At 40.0% G+C, this 19,867-nt stretch overlaps 1 protein-coding gene across 4 annotated transcripts in view; it reads right to left on the bottom strand.

Annotated features, from left to right (window-relative positions):
- FMN2 (formin 2) overlaps positions 1-19,867 on the bottom strand; it is a 182,188-nt gene that overhangs the window by 157,922 nt on the left and 4,399 nt on the right. The window contains exons 1-2 of one of the 4 annotated variants that reach the window (XR_010471507.1): positions 16,939-17,070; positions 185-2,177 (exon numbers count right to left, since the gene is read on the bottom strand). Coding sequence is in view for 3 of the 4 variants with exons in the window: in XM_065057828.1 (XP_064913900.1) it covers positions 185-2,126 (1,942 nt within the window). In the remaining variant the exon portion in view is untranslated. Of the gene's footprint in view, positions 1-184; positions 2,178-5,259; positions 5,308-16,938; positions 17,071-19,867 lie in introns of those variants that run through there. The other 3 variants (XM_065057828.1, XM_021296043.2, XM_065057829.1) reach the window with 3 other exon arrangements.

Below are 19,867 nucleotides of genomic sequence, written 5' to 3'. Positions count from 1 at the left end.
GCTACACTGGGTAGAGACACTATGCTTGTTGATGAAATGTGACTAACATCAGGCCTTTGATTTTGAAACTGCCAGCACAAGTAAAGACAATAGTACATGCGAAGGACTGAATTCAAGTATTTTAAATAATCTCTGGGGAAAAAAAAACAAAAACACCACACCGAACTTAATACATGTCACTCACCTGAAAAGACATTGGGAAATGTCTCTGCAGAAGCCTGCACCCCTGAGGACTTCCTTGAATGAGTCAAAGGCACTCTTTCTGTTTGGAATTTCTCTCTAAACCCCTTGTGCTCCAAGTAGCCTGCAGAGCCCACCTTCTGTGTTATCTCACATTTGTGATTAGATACCTCTTCCGTCCAGTCTGCAGAACGACTAAATAAACCTGTCAAACTAGCAGACCTCTGCTTCTTGATTGAGACTTTTTCTTTTTGGTGGAAGTACTCCTGCTTCCTTGTAAAAAGTGGGCTCTGGGACGGGGAGGGAGATGGTGAATGGTTGGGAGAACTCAGTTGCCTAGTTGTGGTTTTGATGTAACAAGGATTAATTAGATAGGGCTTAAAGCATCGGGAACCAAGCATCGGACTGCCTGTTGTCCCCTCAGAGGACAAAATGCCATTTTTCATTTCTGTGGATAAACCATTATGCAGGTCCTCTTGACTGGCTGACAGAGCATGTTTCTCTTCCTGAGTCTCAGCAGCATGATCATGGCCTGCATCTGAAATACCATCCTGCGTTACTGTATCCTGCAAATCAACAGACTGCACTTCAGCACTTTCAGTCCCACCATCTGCTACTGAGGTTGGAAAAGGTTGTGTGGAGCTATGTGTCTGAGACCCGTTTTCTACCACAGTTCTATTTAAATCATCTTCTAGTTCCCCAGCTACAGCATCCACTCTAGCAACGAGCTGTTTCTGTTCATCAATCAGTAGGTTACGTTCCTGTGTTTCAAATAAGCCGTTACCAGGAGAGCCTGTGCCATTTACCACTTCTTTCAGTTCACGTTCAGCTGCACAGGAGACGCGAATGCTTTCCGCAATTTCAGATATCGCTGGAAAAGCTGCTTCAGTGTCTGGGCTCCTCTCTTTGTCAGTGGTAGTTACTGAAAGAAACCGTTCAAAATCTAAGGGGGCTGCTTGCGAATTAACCATGTGTCGGCCCATTGTTTTGGTGACAAGGTCCTCAGTTCCAGTGTTAATTGCCCCCTGCTGCTGCTGCTGCAGTCTAATAGCTTGCTGGATATCAGAAAGCAAATCCTCTTGTTCTGTGGCTGAATGGAAACTGTATATATCCGTATCAGAGCCAGAGCTGGTCCTTTGTCCATCCTGTGTCTCTGCAGCAGCTGGGACAGTTTCATTTCTGATTTCAAAATGTTCCACATCTGTGTCTGAGAGACCCCCTTCATCTGCAGAGATGCTTATATCTGGAGTTTTGGCTACAATTGAATGAGTACTGTCCAGCTCTCCAGCCTGCGAGGCCTGGCTTTCCAAAACATCCTCCCGTGAACTACTATTCCCGTCTTTAGCCTTAGACAGATTTTTTCTGATCCTCAGATTTGAAAACACGGAGGCCCTCGACTCCGACTTACCCTTCTTCTTACTGGATTCACTTCCTTTTGCATGCTTCCCCAGTCCCCTCCTGCTTCCCGATACCTTCTTTGTGCCATCTGTATCCTTGGGCCCAGAGGCATCCTCTCCTTCATGCACATCACCTGCGTTTTTCTTCAGCTTCCCATCTTGATTCCCCATGATTTTATTCTGTGCAAGACCTTCTGCAATCAAGCCATGCTCCCGGATTTCATTCCTTCGGCCTGCCGGCAAGATCCCCTCTAGCGATCCAGGTTCGTTTTCAAACGGTGGTGATGCAAGCGGAGCAAATGCTTGCTGTGCCTCTCTCCCATCTGCTAGAGCTGCCTTTTTGCATAATGTGCTGCTTGCGCTGGGCTCCGCTGGGACATGCTCAGTGCAGCACTGCGAGCTGCAGACAGCTCCTTCCAATGGCTGCTGCTTGCCCAGCTGCCCGCTCTCCAGGCTTCTGCTGCACTCCTGTTTCTGTAGGAAGGATTCTGTGAAAATCCTTTCCTTTATAAAAGTCACCTCTTTTTCCACGGTTTTTATTGCCTGCATTGCAAGCTCGGCTTGTCACCAAATCATTTATAATTTCAGGGCTTCGAGTTCCTTGAGGGGAAAAAAAAAAAGAAGAAAAAGTTACAGCAAGACACTTTAGTTACTCTGCAGTTGTTCTGCAATTGTTAAAAATGAATAAGCTAATAACCTCAGAAAGAGAAATATTATGATTATTTAATAGTTTATAAGGTGCTTAGGCATATGCTGCTTTGACACATTACACAGTACCTCTGGTGATTTACACATTTACTTTTTAAAGGCCACCAAAACACGATACATAGTTTTAAAAGGAGAGTCACTCTGAAAGTAGATAGAAGAAAGATAATAAAAAATTCGTTCCACAGTTTCAAAGAGTTGCACTTAAAATTTAATGTGTTGTGGTAGTTACACTATAAAAAACCTCCCACAATTTGTATTCTGAGAAGGTAGATATACTATTATTCCCAGAAGAATCAACTCATCAATATTAAAACACACCACCATTGTTTTCCCTCATAAAAACATCTGGTGTAAAACAAACAAGAGATACTGCACTATTCAAATGCTACTAAGGAAAAAGGACACAGTAAAGCACTACTCTATTTCACCCTATATATTTAACAGTTGATTTAAACACTGCCACTTGCTAACTATTTTGGAAGCTTGCGCAACAGTTATAACATGTTGCTACTTTCCCCCCATTTTCAGTTTAGAAGTGTAAGCATTCATATTTCATAAAAACATTTCCTGAACTTCCAGACAGGTACTCTCTTCCACCTTTAAAATGTAGATTTAAAATAACTGAAATACAACCAAAAGGGCATAAGAATGCCAAATTGACAAGTTGGCTTAGTTCAGCAGTTCAATATCTTGGTTCAACACCAGCCAAGAAGTAATTAGATAGGTTTCTGTTTATGATTCATAATCTCTAGACTGCCTGGTCTGTTAGGTTCAGTTTCTGTGAAAGACTTCACATATTTCTCACATCTCTAAGCTTCTTTATTAGCAATTTCCCTTTTATCATAGATTGTTTGAAACAATACAGCATTCCGGGGAAATGCATTGTATTGGTTTAGCTGACTCCTACTTTTGGTATCATTCTTTTCCTACCAGAGGTTCCACTAACTTTCCTCTGCCTTAATACACATTAAAGAAGAAGAAAAAGACTGTCATTCACACTTTTAAAACTATGCAGGCACAACTCCCTCAAACACACATGCGGTGTTTTTTTCAAGGGATACTAAATACCTTTACAAATCTAGACCGTGGTCATTGCTAAATAATTTCTGTTAATTCAGTTTGGAAAGAATAACACTGTCAATAATACATGCAGGTAAATTATTTTGAACTATCATATTTTTTTCCTTGTGGCTCTTGGTCACTTACTGCTCTGATGTGAGTCCTTTGCTGAGGGGTCTGTGGCTCAGGCACCACCAGCCTTCTCTGTACAAGAACTCAAATGTTTTAAGTGGATCAGATGACTTTGTACACTTAGTAGTTTTTCTTTAGTTTTCACATATCTGATGAAGTGGTTATTCTATTTTTTTCACACTTAGCATTCATAAATATCTTACCAAAGCTAGTATACCAAAACCTGCAAGACCACAATAAGTGACTTTGCTTTTTGACTCCAGTTCTGCTTTTGCTCTTTGTTATCCTACTTAGTTTCCAATTTTTTGCAGTATTTTACCTTTTCCAACATTATTACATAGTTGCAAAAGGCTTTTGAAAGCTCAGGTAATTTTAGTCCATCTCAAGATACACAGTAAGAATTACCTAAGGCACCGTTTGAGGGAACCAGTGTAGTAGAATACTACCTTGATGGGTATTTTCACTGACTAGAACTGACAGGGATCTAACTCTTTATTAGAACTGAAGTACTTGAAGCTTCTGATTTCATTTAAAGGCTCTTCTCCCACTCAAATCTGCCTGAAATTAACATAGTGCAGACGTAATATAAAGGTGCTGTGCACTGAATGTGTAAGGGAAATGTAGAATTAGTGTGATGTTCTGAAACATTCCCTTTCCTTTCTTCTCTGTAAACTCACATTACAAACTCAACACACTTCCATTGCAACTAATGATAGTTCACCAGCAGTAATTACACTGCAAATTATGGAAAAACACACCATCAACAAAGCTGGGGTTATAAGACAGCCAAATTAAAGACTGAACTTCATTTTTTAAATTATAAGCTAGAAACTTACAATGATTTAAATCATTATCTGCACTTTTTCCTAGAAGTTTTCATATGGCACATCCTGATGAGCAAGTTCTTAAAAACCCCACATAAATGTATAACCACATATACTACCTGAGTTTAAATATTTTACACTAAAAATTATGCATTTCTTTTCAGTCTGTGGCTGTAATCCTAAAAGCAAAAGAACTATAAGAAAAAGAGGCAAACCATTTTCTAGATAGTTCCCCTAACCATACTGGATTCTGAGCACAATTTCTGGTCTACATGGGGACAGAGCACCACCAACAGAGGCATACTTATGTAAACAGAGATATGCATGTGAACATCAAAGAATTTGCTCTGGTTATTCCAAGCAAGGCACAGAAATACAGTAAAAAAAAAAAAAAAAAAAAAAAAAAAAGGAGGACGAGGGCACAAATTACCCTGAAGTGTCGGTGACGGATACAACTCTCACCCAGCATTTCCAGGAAAGTACAAAAGGTTAATACTAGCCAAACATAAAACCAAATGTTAATACTCTGGAGGCTGTTTATTCTCAGGAGTCTTGTAGCTTCTGAAGAAAAACATGTCATTAAAAGTCAGCGAGAAACCAGGACATTCTGGCATCAGTATAAGCAAAAGTTTAAAAGCTAAAAACATACTCAATAATCTACACCAAAAAAGAGACTTTCAACAGAAAGTAAATGGGGAATAGAGGGGGCTTAGGGGTTTTAGGTGTTTAAGAAGGATATTTCATTTTTAAGAGTAACTAGGTTGCTATAAATTGTCAACAAACATCTACAGCTAGTCTGTGAACCTGCCTGCCTATCTCATTTAATATTTGCCCGTGGTCAATCAAAAATGCCAAGGGGTGAGATCATGGGCACAGACCTGAGATCCCCCTTGCTTCTCATTCTCCTCCAAAGCTCAGGAGATACAAATGGCAACACACATAGAAGAGTTGTAACTTACAGCTCGAGATGCATTGCCCTTCCACTCCCAGAGACTTCCACATTAAGACATTCCTGCTAAAAAGTAAGCCCCTGTTATGAGATTGTGATTATTTTCAATGAGACAGTTACCACCTCCTGCCTCTCTGGAGAGGTGGCCAAACACCCCCAGCAACACCCCATTGCCTGCCCAGCTGCTCTGCTGGGAGGGGAAGTACTGCCGGCAGCACCAATTGCCCACACCTGGGTGCAAGTCTTGGCCTCCTGGAGCATAGCCAAGGCACAGCACTTCCCCCTGGGCAGGGCTGGGACAGTGTGGGAGCTTTTCTCCCAGATTCCTTGCAAAAAGGCTGGGTGACCAGATGAAAGTCTGGCATTTGGGGCCCATTGTGAACACAGGCTGCCGGGGAAGAGAGGGACCTCTAGGGCAGCCTGCCCCGAGGAGACACAGCTTTCTTAGGGTGGACATGTTTTCACCATGACTTATTTACTGTGATATTTCATTCTGCTCTCACTGGCAGTCATTGAACAATTCCCCATAGAGCAATGACAATAATGCCCCATTACTGCTGCAGGCCTTTCTGGTGAGGAAAGAGTTTTTGGGGCAGGGTTAGGCTTCACCAGTACAATCCCAGGGAAGGATTTAATTTGTGAGAGCGCTTGCAATACACAAAGTGCCCAAAACAGCACCCCAGCAGTGATGCTGGGGTTACCATGCCAGGAGCACCATCACCACTGTGCAGGGAACATGCAGAGGGGGTAGCACATGTACCCCCAGGATGAGCTGCACCATATGCACCATATGCCCTGCATGTACCCCCCCCCCCCCCCCATACCATCCCGCACAGCGACTAAGGGGCAGGCTCTGTATATGTGCTCATGGCAAGCTCTTCCAGGAGACTAACATGGCTGGCTAGGCACATACATGCCTATCTAAGGCCTCTGTGCTCCCCTTCCCTCCTAGGGATACTCAGCAGGGGCGGTGGGGGAGGCTGCTGTGGCACAGAGCAGGTGCTCTGCTGAGGCTAAGCCACAAGACATTGGCCCAGGGTGGAGACCAGCTAGAGGAGGCTGAATCTCATTTTCCAAGCCTGTGCTACCCCTGGAAGACCCCCCACCTTGTCTTCACACAGAGTACGGCTGCAGGTGAGGTGGCAGCAGTGTGAGAGCCACAGCACCATACTTCAGGGCGCAGGTGCCATGGGGGTGCTCTAGGAGCTACGCTCTTCTCCCCTCAGAAATGTGGCACCCCCAGCCTCCCATCACCCCACCCCCCGAGTGGACAAGGCTATCGCTTGGACAGGGAAAGTAGGGACAGCCCAGGTGTTCCTCACCGCTGCTGTACACAGCCTGCAGAGATTTGGTTTTTAATTAGTGGCTCAATGCACAGGTTTGGGTTGGAGATATAGGCACTTAGATTAACAGGGCTGTTTTAAAGTACTCTAGTGTCACATTACTGTTTGGGATGTGGTAATGCAGAGGGTATGAATAAAGGTTTGTTCAAGCAGACCAGGATATTCCAAGCCATCTAAATGTTACAAAAGCTCGAATTTTCATCAGCAAGCAGAGGGCTCATTCCCTGTGGCAGCAGGAAGCCTTTCCTAGAGGCCACTCTGAGTGTGCTGGAAAATTTATCTCCCCAGAAGACATCAGCTACCATTAAATTCTCCTTTATAATGCCAAAGCCATGCTCTAGGCAGTTGAAAATCATTTCCTGCCCCAATACCTCCCATCTTTTTGAGCTACAAGGAGAATTGTCTTCTATGACTTGACAAGCCCTAGCAGACTCACTTCCTCTTTCCTACTGGCAAGGGCCAAGTCAGGAGATCTGAAAATATAATGTGGATTAAGAGATCATAGTGGCTAGAGACGAACTTGACGCTGACTTTGCCTCATTTAGTTTCTGGTGGATATGAGATTCTGCTTTTTCATTTAACACTTGTCTGAGCAGCAAGAAATCATGCCTCATGCATTGTATTTATATTAAGTTGAGGTGATCCAGCTAATGAGAAACCTGTTTTACCTATTGAAAGGTTCCTTCTGTAAGGATCTTGAACCTAGCAAGCAATGATGCTAGGTGAGTGTTTGGCTTGCCTAGGAGCTTTTTATGAGAAAATTATGACTAGGCTTTTAAAGTGCCTGCTACATTGTGCTGAGCTTTCTCCCACATAGTTTCCAGCTGGTGAGAACTGACATTTAAAATTAACCTATATGAAGAAGTAGGGTATCCAGAAATGCGTTGTTTGCCAACTACTATGCTACAGAATACCCACTGGTTAAGAGCCAAAAATCTTCGTGTGAAATGTTTAACCTCCTGGATTTGTCACCTGAATGCAATAATACATTTATGCACTGTGAAACAGAGTTTTTTTTGTTTAAAAATATGACCAGCTCAACACAGCAAAAGCCTTACACATTCCAACAAGTCATTTAACTGTTTTCCTCTAACATTTCCATATTCTTACTGCTGCTTTATTGTAAAATATACTTTTCAGCACAAAAGCTATACAGAACCTTTCATAGTTTCTTATTTAGGAGGGGTTGACTGAACAGCCTCACACAAAACCCTGTCGGCATTTCAAAGATGTATGCATTGCAGGTCAGGGTCAGGTCACAGAAACAGTCTCCGAAAATCCAGATCTCTGCAGATACTGCAGCTGGGGACACCTGTATTTGGAGCACAAAACGCTATGCTAGTTTTGTGACCAAACCTGAGCAATAAGGAAGTGTGAAGGTCTGTTTTATTCTCTATCATAGACTGAAAAGCGAGGTAACTTGTGGCAGAGCTTCCACTTTTCTTTGCACAAAGTTCATTTCAGATAAATTTTAATTCAAATGCAGATAGCCAGCAGTTGTATGGTAATGTGTTCTAAACAAATTAAATGCAACAGAGTGGAGGCTGCATCATGAAAAAAATAATTCACAAAATATCTCCTGAGACCAGGCTATCAAAGAAGAATAGATAAGACAGTTTCTACCATTTAAAGCACTGTAAAGTACAGTAAAAAATCAGAAAAATAGTCTAAGTTATAAATTTGATTTTCTGAGGGAGTGAAATTTATGCAGTAAGAGTGTTTCTTCAGACCTCATAATAGCTTTTGAACACATTAGGAAACGTCAACCAAGCTTTTAAGATTAAGATCATTAAACCTCTGCAAAATTCACACACATACAGAATCAGTATTTGGGTAGAAGGGGAGAAAGGTAAGCAGAATTGACTGTGTCAGTCAGTCAAACAGGATTGACAGTTTAGGAATACCCACTACAAGCAAGTATTTCATATGGAAAAACAAGAGCAGAAGAGATTTATTGTACTAGAGGACAGAGTAAAACAAAGAATACAAATCTGTAGGAAACTGGGCCTCCTCATTTTCATGAGAAGAACATATTCTGTTAAATCAAGCAGAAAATTACATATTGTCTTTTTTGTTTTCTTTGAAAGTACTCCCAGAGTACTTAATGACAGGGTTGAAAAATGTAGTCTTTGATGGTATCAGTGGACCTTCTTGCCTGCAGAGCAGGCCGTGAAACAATGGCAGATTTTTGAGCCTAGTTCTTTTCTGTAGGAGACAAGGGATTAATTCAAGTACTTAGGGCTATAATTTTATCTTTTTTACTGCAGCAAGTATCTACTAGTCTGAAGGAAAAGTTGACAGAGATTAAGTTTTTCCTAAGGTTCTTCTCTCCATTTTTAAAGAGTCCAGAGACATGGTTTGTTTGTAAAAATATATGGAGACAAAAAAAAATAATAATTCTTTACTCTCTTCTTTTAGGCATCAGCTCCTGTTTTATTGCAGACATTCACACACATATGGATGTGCACAGTTTGGGTCAAATAGAAAAGAAAGCTACTGATCAGCTTTCAGTTCTTTTTAAAACAGGAAGCATCCTCCTATCCATTGCCATTAACACATTCACCCTAGAAAGAACCACCATGGCGCAAGATCACATTGTAAACCACCTGGGGAAGTTTACCAAACAACAAATTTTTGAAGACAAGACAATATTTCCATACAAATTTGTCGCATTGTCTCAAATACATTTAGTGATTAGATTGTATTTTTGATAGTATTATATTTCCATAATCAGATCTGGGATTAAACAAATCCAATCTGACAAGGTAGGAAAAAACATCTCTTTCCTATCCTTTGGTTTACTTCGGTACAGAACACTAGCAAGGTGAACACTGTTTATACTAACGAACAAATATGAATGCCCCCATCTGTTTCAGTTCATAGGATGAAGGCTTTGCTGCTGAAGTGAATTAATTGTACTGAAACTAAGACTACAAACCAGCATCCAATGCCGTGAAAGATAAGCACTAAGAAGCCGTAATAAAAAAAAAAAAAAAAAAAGAAGCTCTGAGAAAACCAAAGGAAAGCTAAAGCAGTATCACTTACATTAGTGTCTCATGGTTTTACATCCTCTTCCTGTGAGCTTTTGCTGTTGTCACATGATGATCATCAAGAGTCATCCATACAGGGGTTCATAACTGCTGTCTCCACATTTCTGCCTTTGTTTATCTCCACAGTACAGCTCAAAGTTAAACTTCTATAGCAATTATAACAATTCAAGTTCATGCCTTAAGCAGAGATCAGGGGAAGCTACTGCAGTGAATAACCTGGGTAGATGCCATCACTATCTTATATACTGGTAAGAGCTGCTGATGCACAGGGACTTGTATTCTGTTACTTTAAGAGGCAGCTGGTTGAGTTGTGGCCCCTCTTCAGCAAAATCTGTGCCTTGTCTACACACATGCAGCCTTAGCTGGCTCAATGCTTTTGTTTTAGGGTTTTACATGTTTTCATAATAATGAAGAGACCAGGAAAGTGAGTAGAATTTATGAAACCTGAATCAAGGCCTTGAGATCTATTCTTTCTTTTGTAGGAAAAGAGGTTAGCTGTAGATCTACTTAGCATACTGGAGTTTAATTTCCTTAACTGAATCATTTCTACAGCATATTAGTTTGTTCCACTAAGTTCTCATAGAAAGGACATGAGCAGATCAGCTTTACAAATACCCTGCAAAGTACTCCAGAATTGGATGTTGTTATTGGTGCAATTAATTTGATCTCTATTCAAGTATTTAATCCTTTGTGTGTTCTGTTAACTCTGCAGTGGAGTAAAGCAGCTGGCTTGGGAGCCATAGCATCACAGGATATTAGCTGGGGTACAAATCCACCTAAATATTGTACTTGCTAATGTCCAAGCAGTCCTAGCTGCCTGACTAGGCTGAACTAGCTCAGGTAGGACTTACCTATACTGAGACAGCCGCAACTATGTAAAGTGGGCTCAATCTGTAACTTGTGTTATACGTCCTTGGCTAGGCCTCAGCATGAGGGACCCAAAGCCTAATTAGCACAGTGAATTTCTATGGGTTTTGTAGTTAAAATGGCTTTCCTTTTGTCAGCTGAAGAGTTATCATAATAAGCTGAGTTCTGGTGCTGATTGTCTTTGTAAAGCAAATATATTGGTGATGAACAGCTGGCAATCTATTTGACTAGAATAAGACAAAAGAACCTTGGTGTAGCTGAATAACCCAGATGCCCAAATAAAGGTCAGGAAATTCAATTAGGATGATGAGGTTTTTGTATCAAAAGGATTATGCCATGCATAGAGGCCACCGTTGAACTACAGCTTTTGTAGGGTTAAATATATAGCGCAACTAGTATGATCCAGTTCATGAACAAAAAGTTGCAACGGCAAGTTAAAATTCTGCTAAATCACTGTTTCTACTCACTATAAGCATTCCCAGTCTCTCATATTCTTATGCCTTTCTTCCTCATCTTCAACATCTTCATCTGACCAAGTAACTAACACCAACTGTTCGACTGAACTTCTTGTCCTAAGCAACTCTCCTTTGACTTCTTCTTCACCACTGTATCCAAGATATACATTGTGTGATGCCTCACCTTGTTGCACGATTTCTGCCAGATCATCCACAGACCAAGAGTGTTCTTGTATGGCGGGTGATCTGCTCCTGGCTTCAAAATGGCATCTCTTCTCCTATACGTGCTTCATTCATTTCTTTGTCTGAAATTGTTGATCACTTCAAAGACCTACATTCATAATCTATCTAATCTAATTCTTATACAATTTCCTTTAGCCTTATGAAGCAGAGTCATTTCACCTTTGTGGGAACCCTGAGTTGGGTTCCAGTCTTCTGAGTCACAATCAAAACAGAGCTGGTCAGAAACAAAGAGAAAATAATATTTGCCTCCCTGCCTTTTTATGAACAGTTTCCACTGAGAAAACATGTAGAAAATAGATTAAGACCAATTACATTTAACTACTACAAGCTTCAGTTCTGAGAAAGAATGGCAAACAGTGTGGAGAGTTACAATTCAGACAATGCTTGCATCACATCTCAAGGTCTTAATTTCTCTTAAAACATTTTAGTTCAAAATCTTAGAGCCTAGAGTGCTTTAGGAAATTAGTTATGGAACCTGAAGTAATACCAAAGCATTGATTTATGCAACAATTGGCAAGAAAAATTTCCAGCAAAATTTCTATTATACTATGTCTCCACCCTTACCAGTGTCAACATATTAAGAGGCTACACAAAATTATTTAGAAAATAGTGTCATTCCTAACATCCAGGCTGGTCAGCCTTATTCATCAAATGACCTGAGATATATCATTCCTATTTCACTTATGTTCAGGGACAATGTTCAAGTAGACAAGACTGAAATGCTCAACAGCAGTCCTAAATTGAACTTAAGGCTTCATGTGAACTGTCCATATAACAGCCCATCTTTTTGTATGTGTGTATAATAGGAGGGAGGAATTGTATCCTAAGAGGTGATATTCTATTTTTTGCATAATGTACTCAGCACTGAGGAAAACAAACAAAACAAACAAACAAACAAACCAACCACACGTACTTGGGTGAAAAAGATTAAATATGCAATTAACAAAATTCTGACGGTCTTATCTGAGCCAGCTTAGTCTTACATGGGGCATTATTACAGGAAGTGTTTGCTTTGCTAAAGTAGGGTTAGGCTACTTTAATGTAGCATAAAGAAAGAGAAAAAGTCATAAGACTCATGACTTTTAAATAGGGTACTGGCATTATCATCCAGCAGTTCCTTTGTCTTTGTGCCAGAAATCCTCCCAACATGCAGAGATATTGAAATATTTAAGGACAGATCATCTTAAAAAAACCCCAAAATTTTGGATTTGGACTGATGGTACATCTGGTTCAATATTATGCCTCTAACAGTGAGCAGTACAGATAATGTTGCAAGAAACGATGGGAAATTTTATTCCCCAAATCTGGGGGATAACGTATGTCCTTAGGCAAAGAGGTTTGTTCGTTTGTTTGTCTTAACTGAGTCTTACAACTCTAAACAACCTTGTGCAGTAATTCAGGATGTTCTCACTATCACATTAGCTGCATTTTGCACTCACAGACCTGTCAGTCGAAGTTAGGACCAGCTGGAAAAAACGCTAAGCAAAATGCTACAGGCGTACTGTTCCTACCTCAGAAAGCTTACAGTCTAAGTAGACTCACATGGATAACCTCATTAACTCAATTACATTTGTTCACTTCCCCCTGCCTTTCACTGCTTTTGTTTCTGCATCACTGTGTGGTGAAGAGGCATTTGATGAACAAATGTCAGGAGACTTCAAGAAACTATGAACTCTAGAAAGATTCTTGATGTGGAAAGGATAGACATCCTGGCTTAGTGAAATTAAGTGGTCACTTCACATGTGCAGCACCACACGAGTATTTGTAAAGATGGGAAAGGAAAGAGTATTAAACCTGTCAACAATTTCAAAGCAAAGGGCAATAAGCTACAGAAAAGCTCCGGACAGCACATAGCATATGTGTCACTGACACAGGATGAATATGACATGAAAAGCTCAATCACAATGCAGTGTTATAAGGAAGCTGAAGGAAGGTAAAGGAAGAATTTTGAGAAGGAAAATTGAAGACAGATGGAAGATCAATGATTTCTGTAATACATCATAAGAGAGCATGGCCTTGAACTCTCTGGCTCCTGGGTGGCTCAATTGTGGGCTTGGACATGAGCCTCGTGTTTTAATTTCATCCAAATACATGAGTCCTCAAGCACCGAAAGGTTGAGGAACACGTTTGCTGCCTCACAAATACCAAAGTGCTGGACTTTTCCTGGCCTGTTGCAGAAACATGATTATTCATGTTGATGTACTAAGCTTTATTTTCAACCCACACTGTTACCATTACTGCTTTTGTGGCAAGAAACCGTAGCCAAATGTGAGTATTCAAAACTGAAGGCAACTCTTGTAACAAGATGCATATAGACATTAAGCCCTAATCTAGATCAAGGGCTCCCTGTGTACTAAGCACCGTGTAAGCAGAGCAAAAGGCAAGGTTTGGGAGAGTTTGGTGTTTTGTTGTTGTGTTCTTTTTGTTGTTGTTTGTTTGTTTTGTTTTAACCCAGGGCATAGGAAGGTTACGGATGAAGCAGTAATGAGCACTATTAGAAAATACACTTATTTTCATCTTGTCAGATTAGTATCTTCCATCAGTCTAAGAAACAAGGAGAAAAAAAAACTATATGCAGAGAACTCATCCTGCTTTCTCCTGTTTCACTCCACTGAATTTACTGGCATTCACTCCTCTTATCTACTATAAGCAATGCTATTGTTTTTTGTTCAGCATCATGTCAATATCTGATTAGACACAAATAAGTTTCTTCTATCCCCTCTAGCTCAACACTGATCTAAAATACCTCAAGCACCATAAAAGGACTCTAAGCAGTCTAACATTTCTGTGTAAGATTTTGCATTATTAGCAGCCTGACATTTCTACCTCTGATATGAAAGCCTAGCTGCGTCCTGCAGAGGAAGTCAGATGGCTTTGCAATAAAGCACAGTTCTCAAGGTTGTCCATACAGGCAGGAATTAGTCAGTTGGAAATAACTTTGAATAAAGATCTGTTTAGTAGTATACAGGATCTAAGATTTTTTTCTTCAAATAGAAGTCAAACTATTTCCATATATATTTTTTATTATTTTTTTAAGATATATTTTTACTTCTACTCCTGTAGTCCACAGCGAAGTTACAGTTCGTTCAAATGGCATCAGCCCAAACCTTTTATTAATAAGGCTGCTTTTGTTGCCAACTGAAGTCTTAACTATGTGGAAGATTTCAGAGAGACCGTAAGGCAAAACCAACACAGAAGTCATCTTTATTTATATGTATCTTGACACAACTGCCTTGTTCCCTCAATTAGGGTCTGCTCCAGCTGTGTCCTACAACCCTTGATACTCCAGTTGGTATAGCTTGAAGTGAACAGATCCAGCCTGCTGGAAGTCATACAGAGAAAAGAAAGAAATACCTTGTTCATGACCCAGAAAACTATTCCTCATGCAAATATTAACACGTAGCATAACTTACATTTCAAAGAGACAGAATGTCAAGTTACTTAAAAATTCCTATAATTATGATGTCTGCTGTGAGCTATTCATATTCTTTGTTGATTATATTTCATTCCACAGTTTCTTCCGGTGCTATTATGAAAATAAGTACAGAGAACAGAGAGCCTTGAAATATTTATAATGAGTATATGCAAAGGCAGTTTTAGAGAACACAATTTAAAACTCTCCATTAAAAACACATAATGTATGTAAACTGCTGTGTTACAGAGTAAATCACTGAAGAAATAAAGTTCTAATAAAAAAGACAATAAAGACCCAGGCTGTCACAAGAAGCACAGAAGCACAGAAACCTCCAGATCAATTAGATAACTGAAATAGATCACGAGACTATTTCAGAGCTATCTAAAACAACTCCTCACTGTTTCAATGTGTTTTTTACCCAGCACATCTCAACTTTTGTTTTATAGAATCGTTTGTGTAATGACTACATGAAAGTGCATTCAACCTCACTTTCTTAGTAAAACCTCAAATACAAGATGCTTGTGAATCCTTCTGTGTTCTGAGCACAACTGGTTTTTACAAGCACACAGATGTAACTGGACTATGTGGTATTGGTTATCTCAACAGTTTGTGGGTTTTGCACATATTTCAGACTGTTTCTGCCGCTAGAAGGAATATCCACAGAAACTGGTTTATATTGTTACCTCATTTATCATCCCGAAACAGATAAAATGTGTCTGATGTACTAAGCCACCTACTTGGTTGGTTATTTTTAAACACTAAAGTTACAGCTTCTTGTCTTTCTTAAGATTACCCCCTTGACATCTCTAGACAACTCCTAACTTTGTATCAGTTAGAATGATAAGGATCCAGCTTAGGGAGATCAGTTGCAGATCTTGGAAGACTGAACATGAGCTGCTCTAACACCTCATTATCTGCTATTTATTTATTTAACGCACTCATCATGTTTTCCTTGGAGGATTTGTGTTTAAATCAAAATCCACATTCAGCACAGATAGGGCGAGTACAAATTGTTTGACGCAACGCCAAGGCTGTTTTGGAAACATAATATGAGTCCCCGCTTTCAAATTAACTGACCAGCTATTTTTCTTAGTTTATCACTACCATGTCCCCTCTTGAAGGCACTCAGGAGGGAAAAGAACTTTTGTGATGAAAGAAAAGGAAAAAAACAATCCACGCATGCAAACAGGTAGCCTGGGCCCCAGGAATGTGAGTAAAGTGTTATGTGGGCAGCCTGATGATCCTCTCTCCTGCATAAGCACACCGTGCAAGCAGGTTACAGAAGAAAGAGAAGGGAAACCAAGCACAAAGGACTACAGCTGGCATGTTCTGGAGCTGCTGCTTGCTTTGACAGATTGTCCCATAGTGTTAGGACTCAAAGTCACCATGGAGGAGATGGAGGGGGCTATGCAGCCACAGATGCTTCTTCCACATAGACAGGAAAATGCAAAGAGCACCAGGTAACAATAAGTGAAGGTAGCTAGAGGTTGGGGAGAGGAGCTGATTAGTGTTCCCTGTTCTTTTCTTTCAGTAAAGTAGTATCTTAACATTGTATGCACTGTAACTACCTGTCATAGCCCATCCAGCACTTCGCCTTAAAAAAGACTTCTTTCTAAATGAAAGATAAAGTTTAGAGTACTGAGCCTACAAGTATGATCAACTTTTTTACAACAACAAAAAAAGCTTTTCTCTTCTGGACTGGAAGGTTCATAGGCAGTTAGGGATTCGGTTACATATTTTCTGCTATGTTTTTAGACCTTCCAGTTTCTCTCAAAGTATGTGCATATGTCAATGTGTTATATCTGAAATATATTTAGCTACACTAACACTCTTGGAGGTAAAATGCAAGCGTATGTCTGCAGCTGCTCCTATCCTAGTCCAGCCATCTCTGACTGGCACACTTTTCTGTCTCTTGCCACCCATGCAACAATCCAAATAAGTCTCACATATGCATGGAGTTCATCTCTTCTTAATTACTATAAGTGCCTTTCACCCTTATGCACAGCTGGTTACTGCATGGCATTCCTTCTACTTAGAGGGTGGAAACCCTCTTAAGAACAAGAGGCTGTTTAGAATCCCTCCCTGGGGTGGCTACAAGCTGAAATCCAAAATTCAGCCTTCTTTCCTGTGAGATAATCCCAATGCAATTGCAAGAGAGTTCCAGATATTTTCAGCAGTGTGTGAGCCAGTTAGTTTTGTGTACAGCCAGAATCCTTATTTAGCAGCTCATCATGTTTTTCCTCAGGTCCTAGATAATTTCGAAAACATACCTTTAATAAAAGTAATAATAATAAAATGGTCATAACACAACCTTACCTTATTTCCTGCCAAAATGTGTTCTGATGTGGATTCAGCAACTTCTACTTGTGTTCAGTAGTAACATTTTCACACAGACTGTACTTATACGAGAGTCCAAGTGTCTGGCTTTTTTGCTCTGGGCACCATTTCCAGTCACATGAACGGGGAACAGCTTGATTCAGATGTTAACAGCCACTGACATTTGAAGGAATGTTGTTTAAAAAAAAATAAATCATAAATGCCTTGAGAAATTTCACTGCTTAAAAAACTTATCAAAACGGTTATTGAAAATACGGTATGAGTGTTATTGGTGAGGAACAACAGCATAATCTGCATGGTAACATGATACATAGCTATGTATAGTATTTTAAGGAGCAAACCATATTGAATAAAGTTCTGTCCTGTCTTTCATGTCTTTATAAGTTCACTGAAGTAGGTTTTGTGTGAAAATCAGGGAAGAATCTGACCTTTTGATTTTAAATGGCTGTCAGAGTTTGAGATATTAAATGGGATGAAATCCATCTCTGGATGACAAAAGTGATGAATTAGAATAAATCTGTGGTTGGCACCTAAGCTTTCAATAAACTCCCTCTTCCCTCTTCATTTATTTTAAATACATTTTTCAATTCTGTAAGGGGAACTGTTTTTATTGTCTTAGATTTGAAGGAGCTCTCCATCAGATTTGCAACATTGGTGGGGGGCGGAGGCATAGGAAGGGGAAAAGAAACAGATCTGTGTTTTGCATTTCACAAAACTGCAGTAAAGGAGACAGAGTTCAGCTCTCATTTGTCCAATTCATTCCAGTCTCTGAGGAAATCTCATGTTCAAAAGGTGACCTCAAGGGGCACAGCTATGTCCCTGAGTATTTCAGGATAAGGAGTAGCTGCATCCAAGTATCTAACAGACTCTTAGTCCTCTTCGTGTAAACAGAAGTTACTTGGATTATTTTAAGCTTTCCTCCTACCTGAAATGCTTCTTTTCTGTACTCTGTGAACCAAAAAATTTGAAAAGCTTGTGAAGCTTAAAAGACTTTTCAGAAGTGTTAAAATCTTTTGCCTCTTGAGATCAGTAAGAGAGGAAAAAATAACGCACACCCAGTTAAACATAGACAGATAAAAGCAATACATGCACATTGTCCATTTATAACCTTTGCATGGTTCTGGGAGCAGAATATGGGTATTTTTCTAAGGGGAAACAGGGAGAAATAGTCATACAGTTCTTTCCTCTTTCCCCATTAGCATGGTTCCCACAGCTCTTGTATCTTCAGCCAAAGAGATAACCAAGCCACTGGCAAACCAAGTTTCTGTGCTACTTTCAGGAGAGAAAAGAAATTGCTAGGTGTGCAGCGGTGCAGAGCGGTTGTTCTAACACCGCCAAAAAACACCTGTTTTCTAACGCATGCTTTGCAGGAAAAGCTTATACACATTTTTTGGATGTCAGACTTCCTAACTATGTACAGACCATCTCTATCATACCTGCACATTAATTCCATCCAACATTTGCTAGAAATAGGCTGATTTTGCATGTTTGGTACGGGCAATCAAAGGAAAGAAGCAAAACTACTTACTAAGGGATACTCTTGGCTGGATTTTTTTTTGTTGTTCAGAAGCTAACATCAATCTAATTTAGTGATCATGTCCCTCAAAGATTAATTAATATCAGAAAACTCCTCCTTCATATGCATTTCAGATACAATAAGCATGTTAGACTGAATGAGCATGAGCTACACAGCCAGTGCTTCTGTTCAACAGAAATGTACTGGGTGGTGTTTCAGTAAGAGACACTATCCATGTGGTGTAGCAACTACACTGGCAGATCTATCTGATGCCTGCAGATAATGGAGAATAGATGTAGCCTTGTCATTTGCTGTGAAAATTCTCCTGAAAGATATGCAGTGCTTGGGGAAAACTGGATCCATCTTAACCCCGTATACACAGTCCAAAAACCAGATATAATAAAGCAGAGTAAAACAGCTGTTCCATTCAGTTTGAAAACATGAGAATGTTTCTGTTTCTTTGTTGTATTTTGACTCTAGATTACAGTTAAAGAATTATGTGTTCCTCAAACAACAACAACAACAACCAAACAAAAATAACAACAAAAAACCCCACGTAGTTCTGTCCAACAGGTGTGAAATTTTGGTACTCCAGAAGGAAGAATTCCAACAGCCTTTGAACTCAGCCATAAGAACATAACTGTGTTCCTGCTTCATGAGTTTACTTCCCCAACCCAAGATTTAAAGGAAGAGACCTAAAGAGGATTAGGTAGCTCACTATTTTCTGCTCCTCCATATTTACTGCATCATATACTGAATCAGATACTGAAATACCAAAACAAAGACATCACAACTTTCTGAAAACTCCACAGTCCAAAAGAGAGTGATTTGTGCTGAGTGGGTTAGCAAGTTTATAATGAAGACAGTTTTTGAGATTATTTTACAAAGTCAGCTCATAAAGTAATAAATGATGTAAAGATATTTGTAGGAAGGAAGACAGTGCAAGCAACATAAGAACCTACAGGAGAGCCAGAAAATACCTTTTATTTTAAAAATCCACGACAAAACCCACAACGAAATGGGTAAGACAGCTTTTAAAAAAATTGGATGGGAAAACTGCCTTTTGAATTAATTTCAGATGTAGAACAATCACAGTAGTGACTTAAACAGAGACTGAATATGCTCCAGCTCACCAGCCTATAGACCTTCCTCCGATTCAGCTATCAAACTGCATGTGGGATCCTCTGAACTTATTATCCAGGTTTCAGTTCCCTGAGCAAGGTGTGTTGGGTTTGTGTGACAAGGTTTTGGTAGTGGGGAGGGTACAGGGGTGGCTTCTGTGAGAAGCTGCTAGAAGCTTCCCCTGTACCCAACAGAGCCAATGCCAGCCAGCTGCAAAACGGACCTGCCACTGGCCAAGGCCAAGCCCATCAGTGATGGTGGTAGTGCCTC

This window comes from Columba livia, chromosome 3 (assembly GCF_036013475.1).
Source record: "Columba livia isolate bColLiv1 breed racing homer chromosome 3, bColLiv1.pat.W.v2, whole genome shotgun sequence".
In the NCBI taxonomy this organism is placed as follows: Eukaryota; Metazoa; Chordata; class Aves; order Columbiformes; family Columbidae; genus Columba; species Columba livia.
The sequence above is the reverse complement of the archived record's forward strand: the minus strand, read 5'-3'. Positions and strand labels throughout refer to the sequence as shown.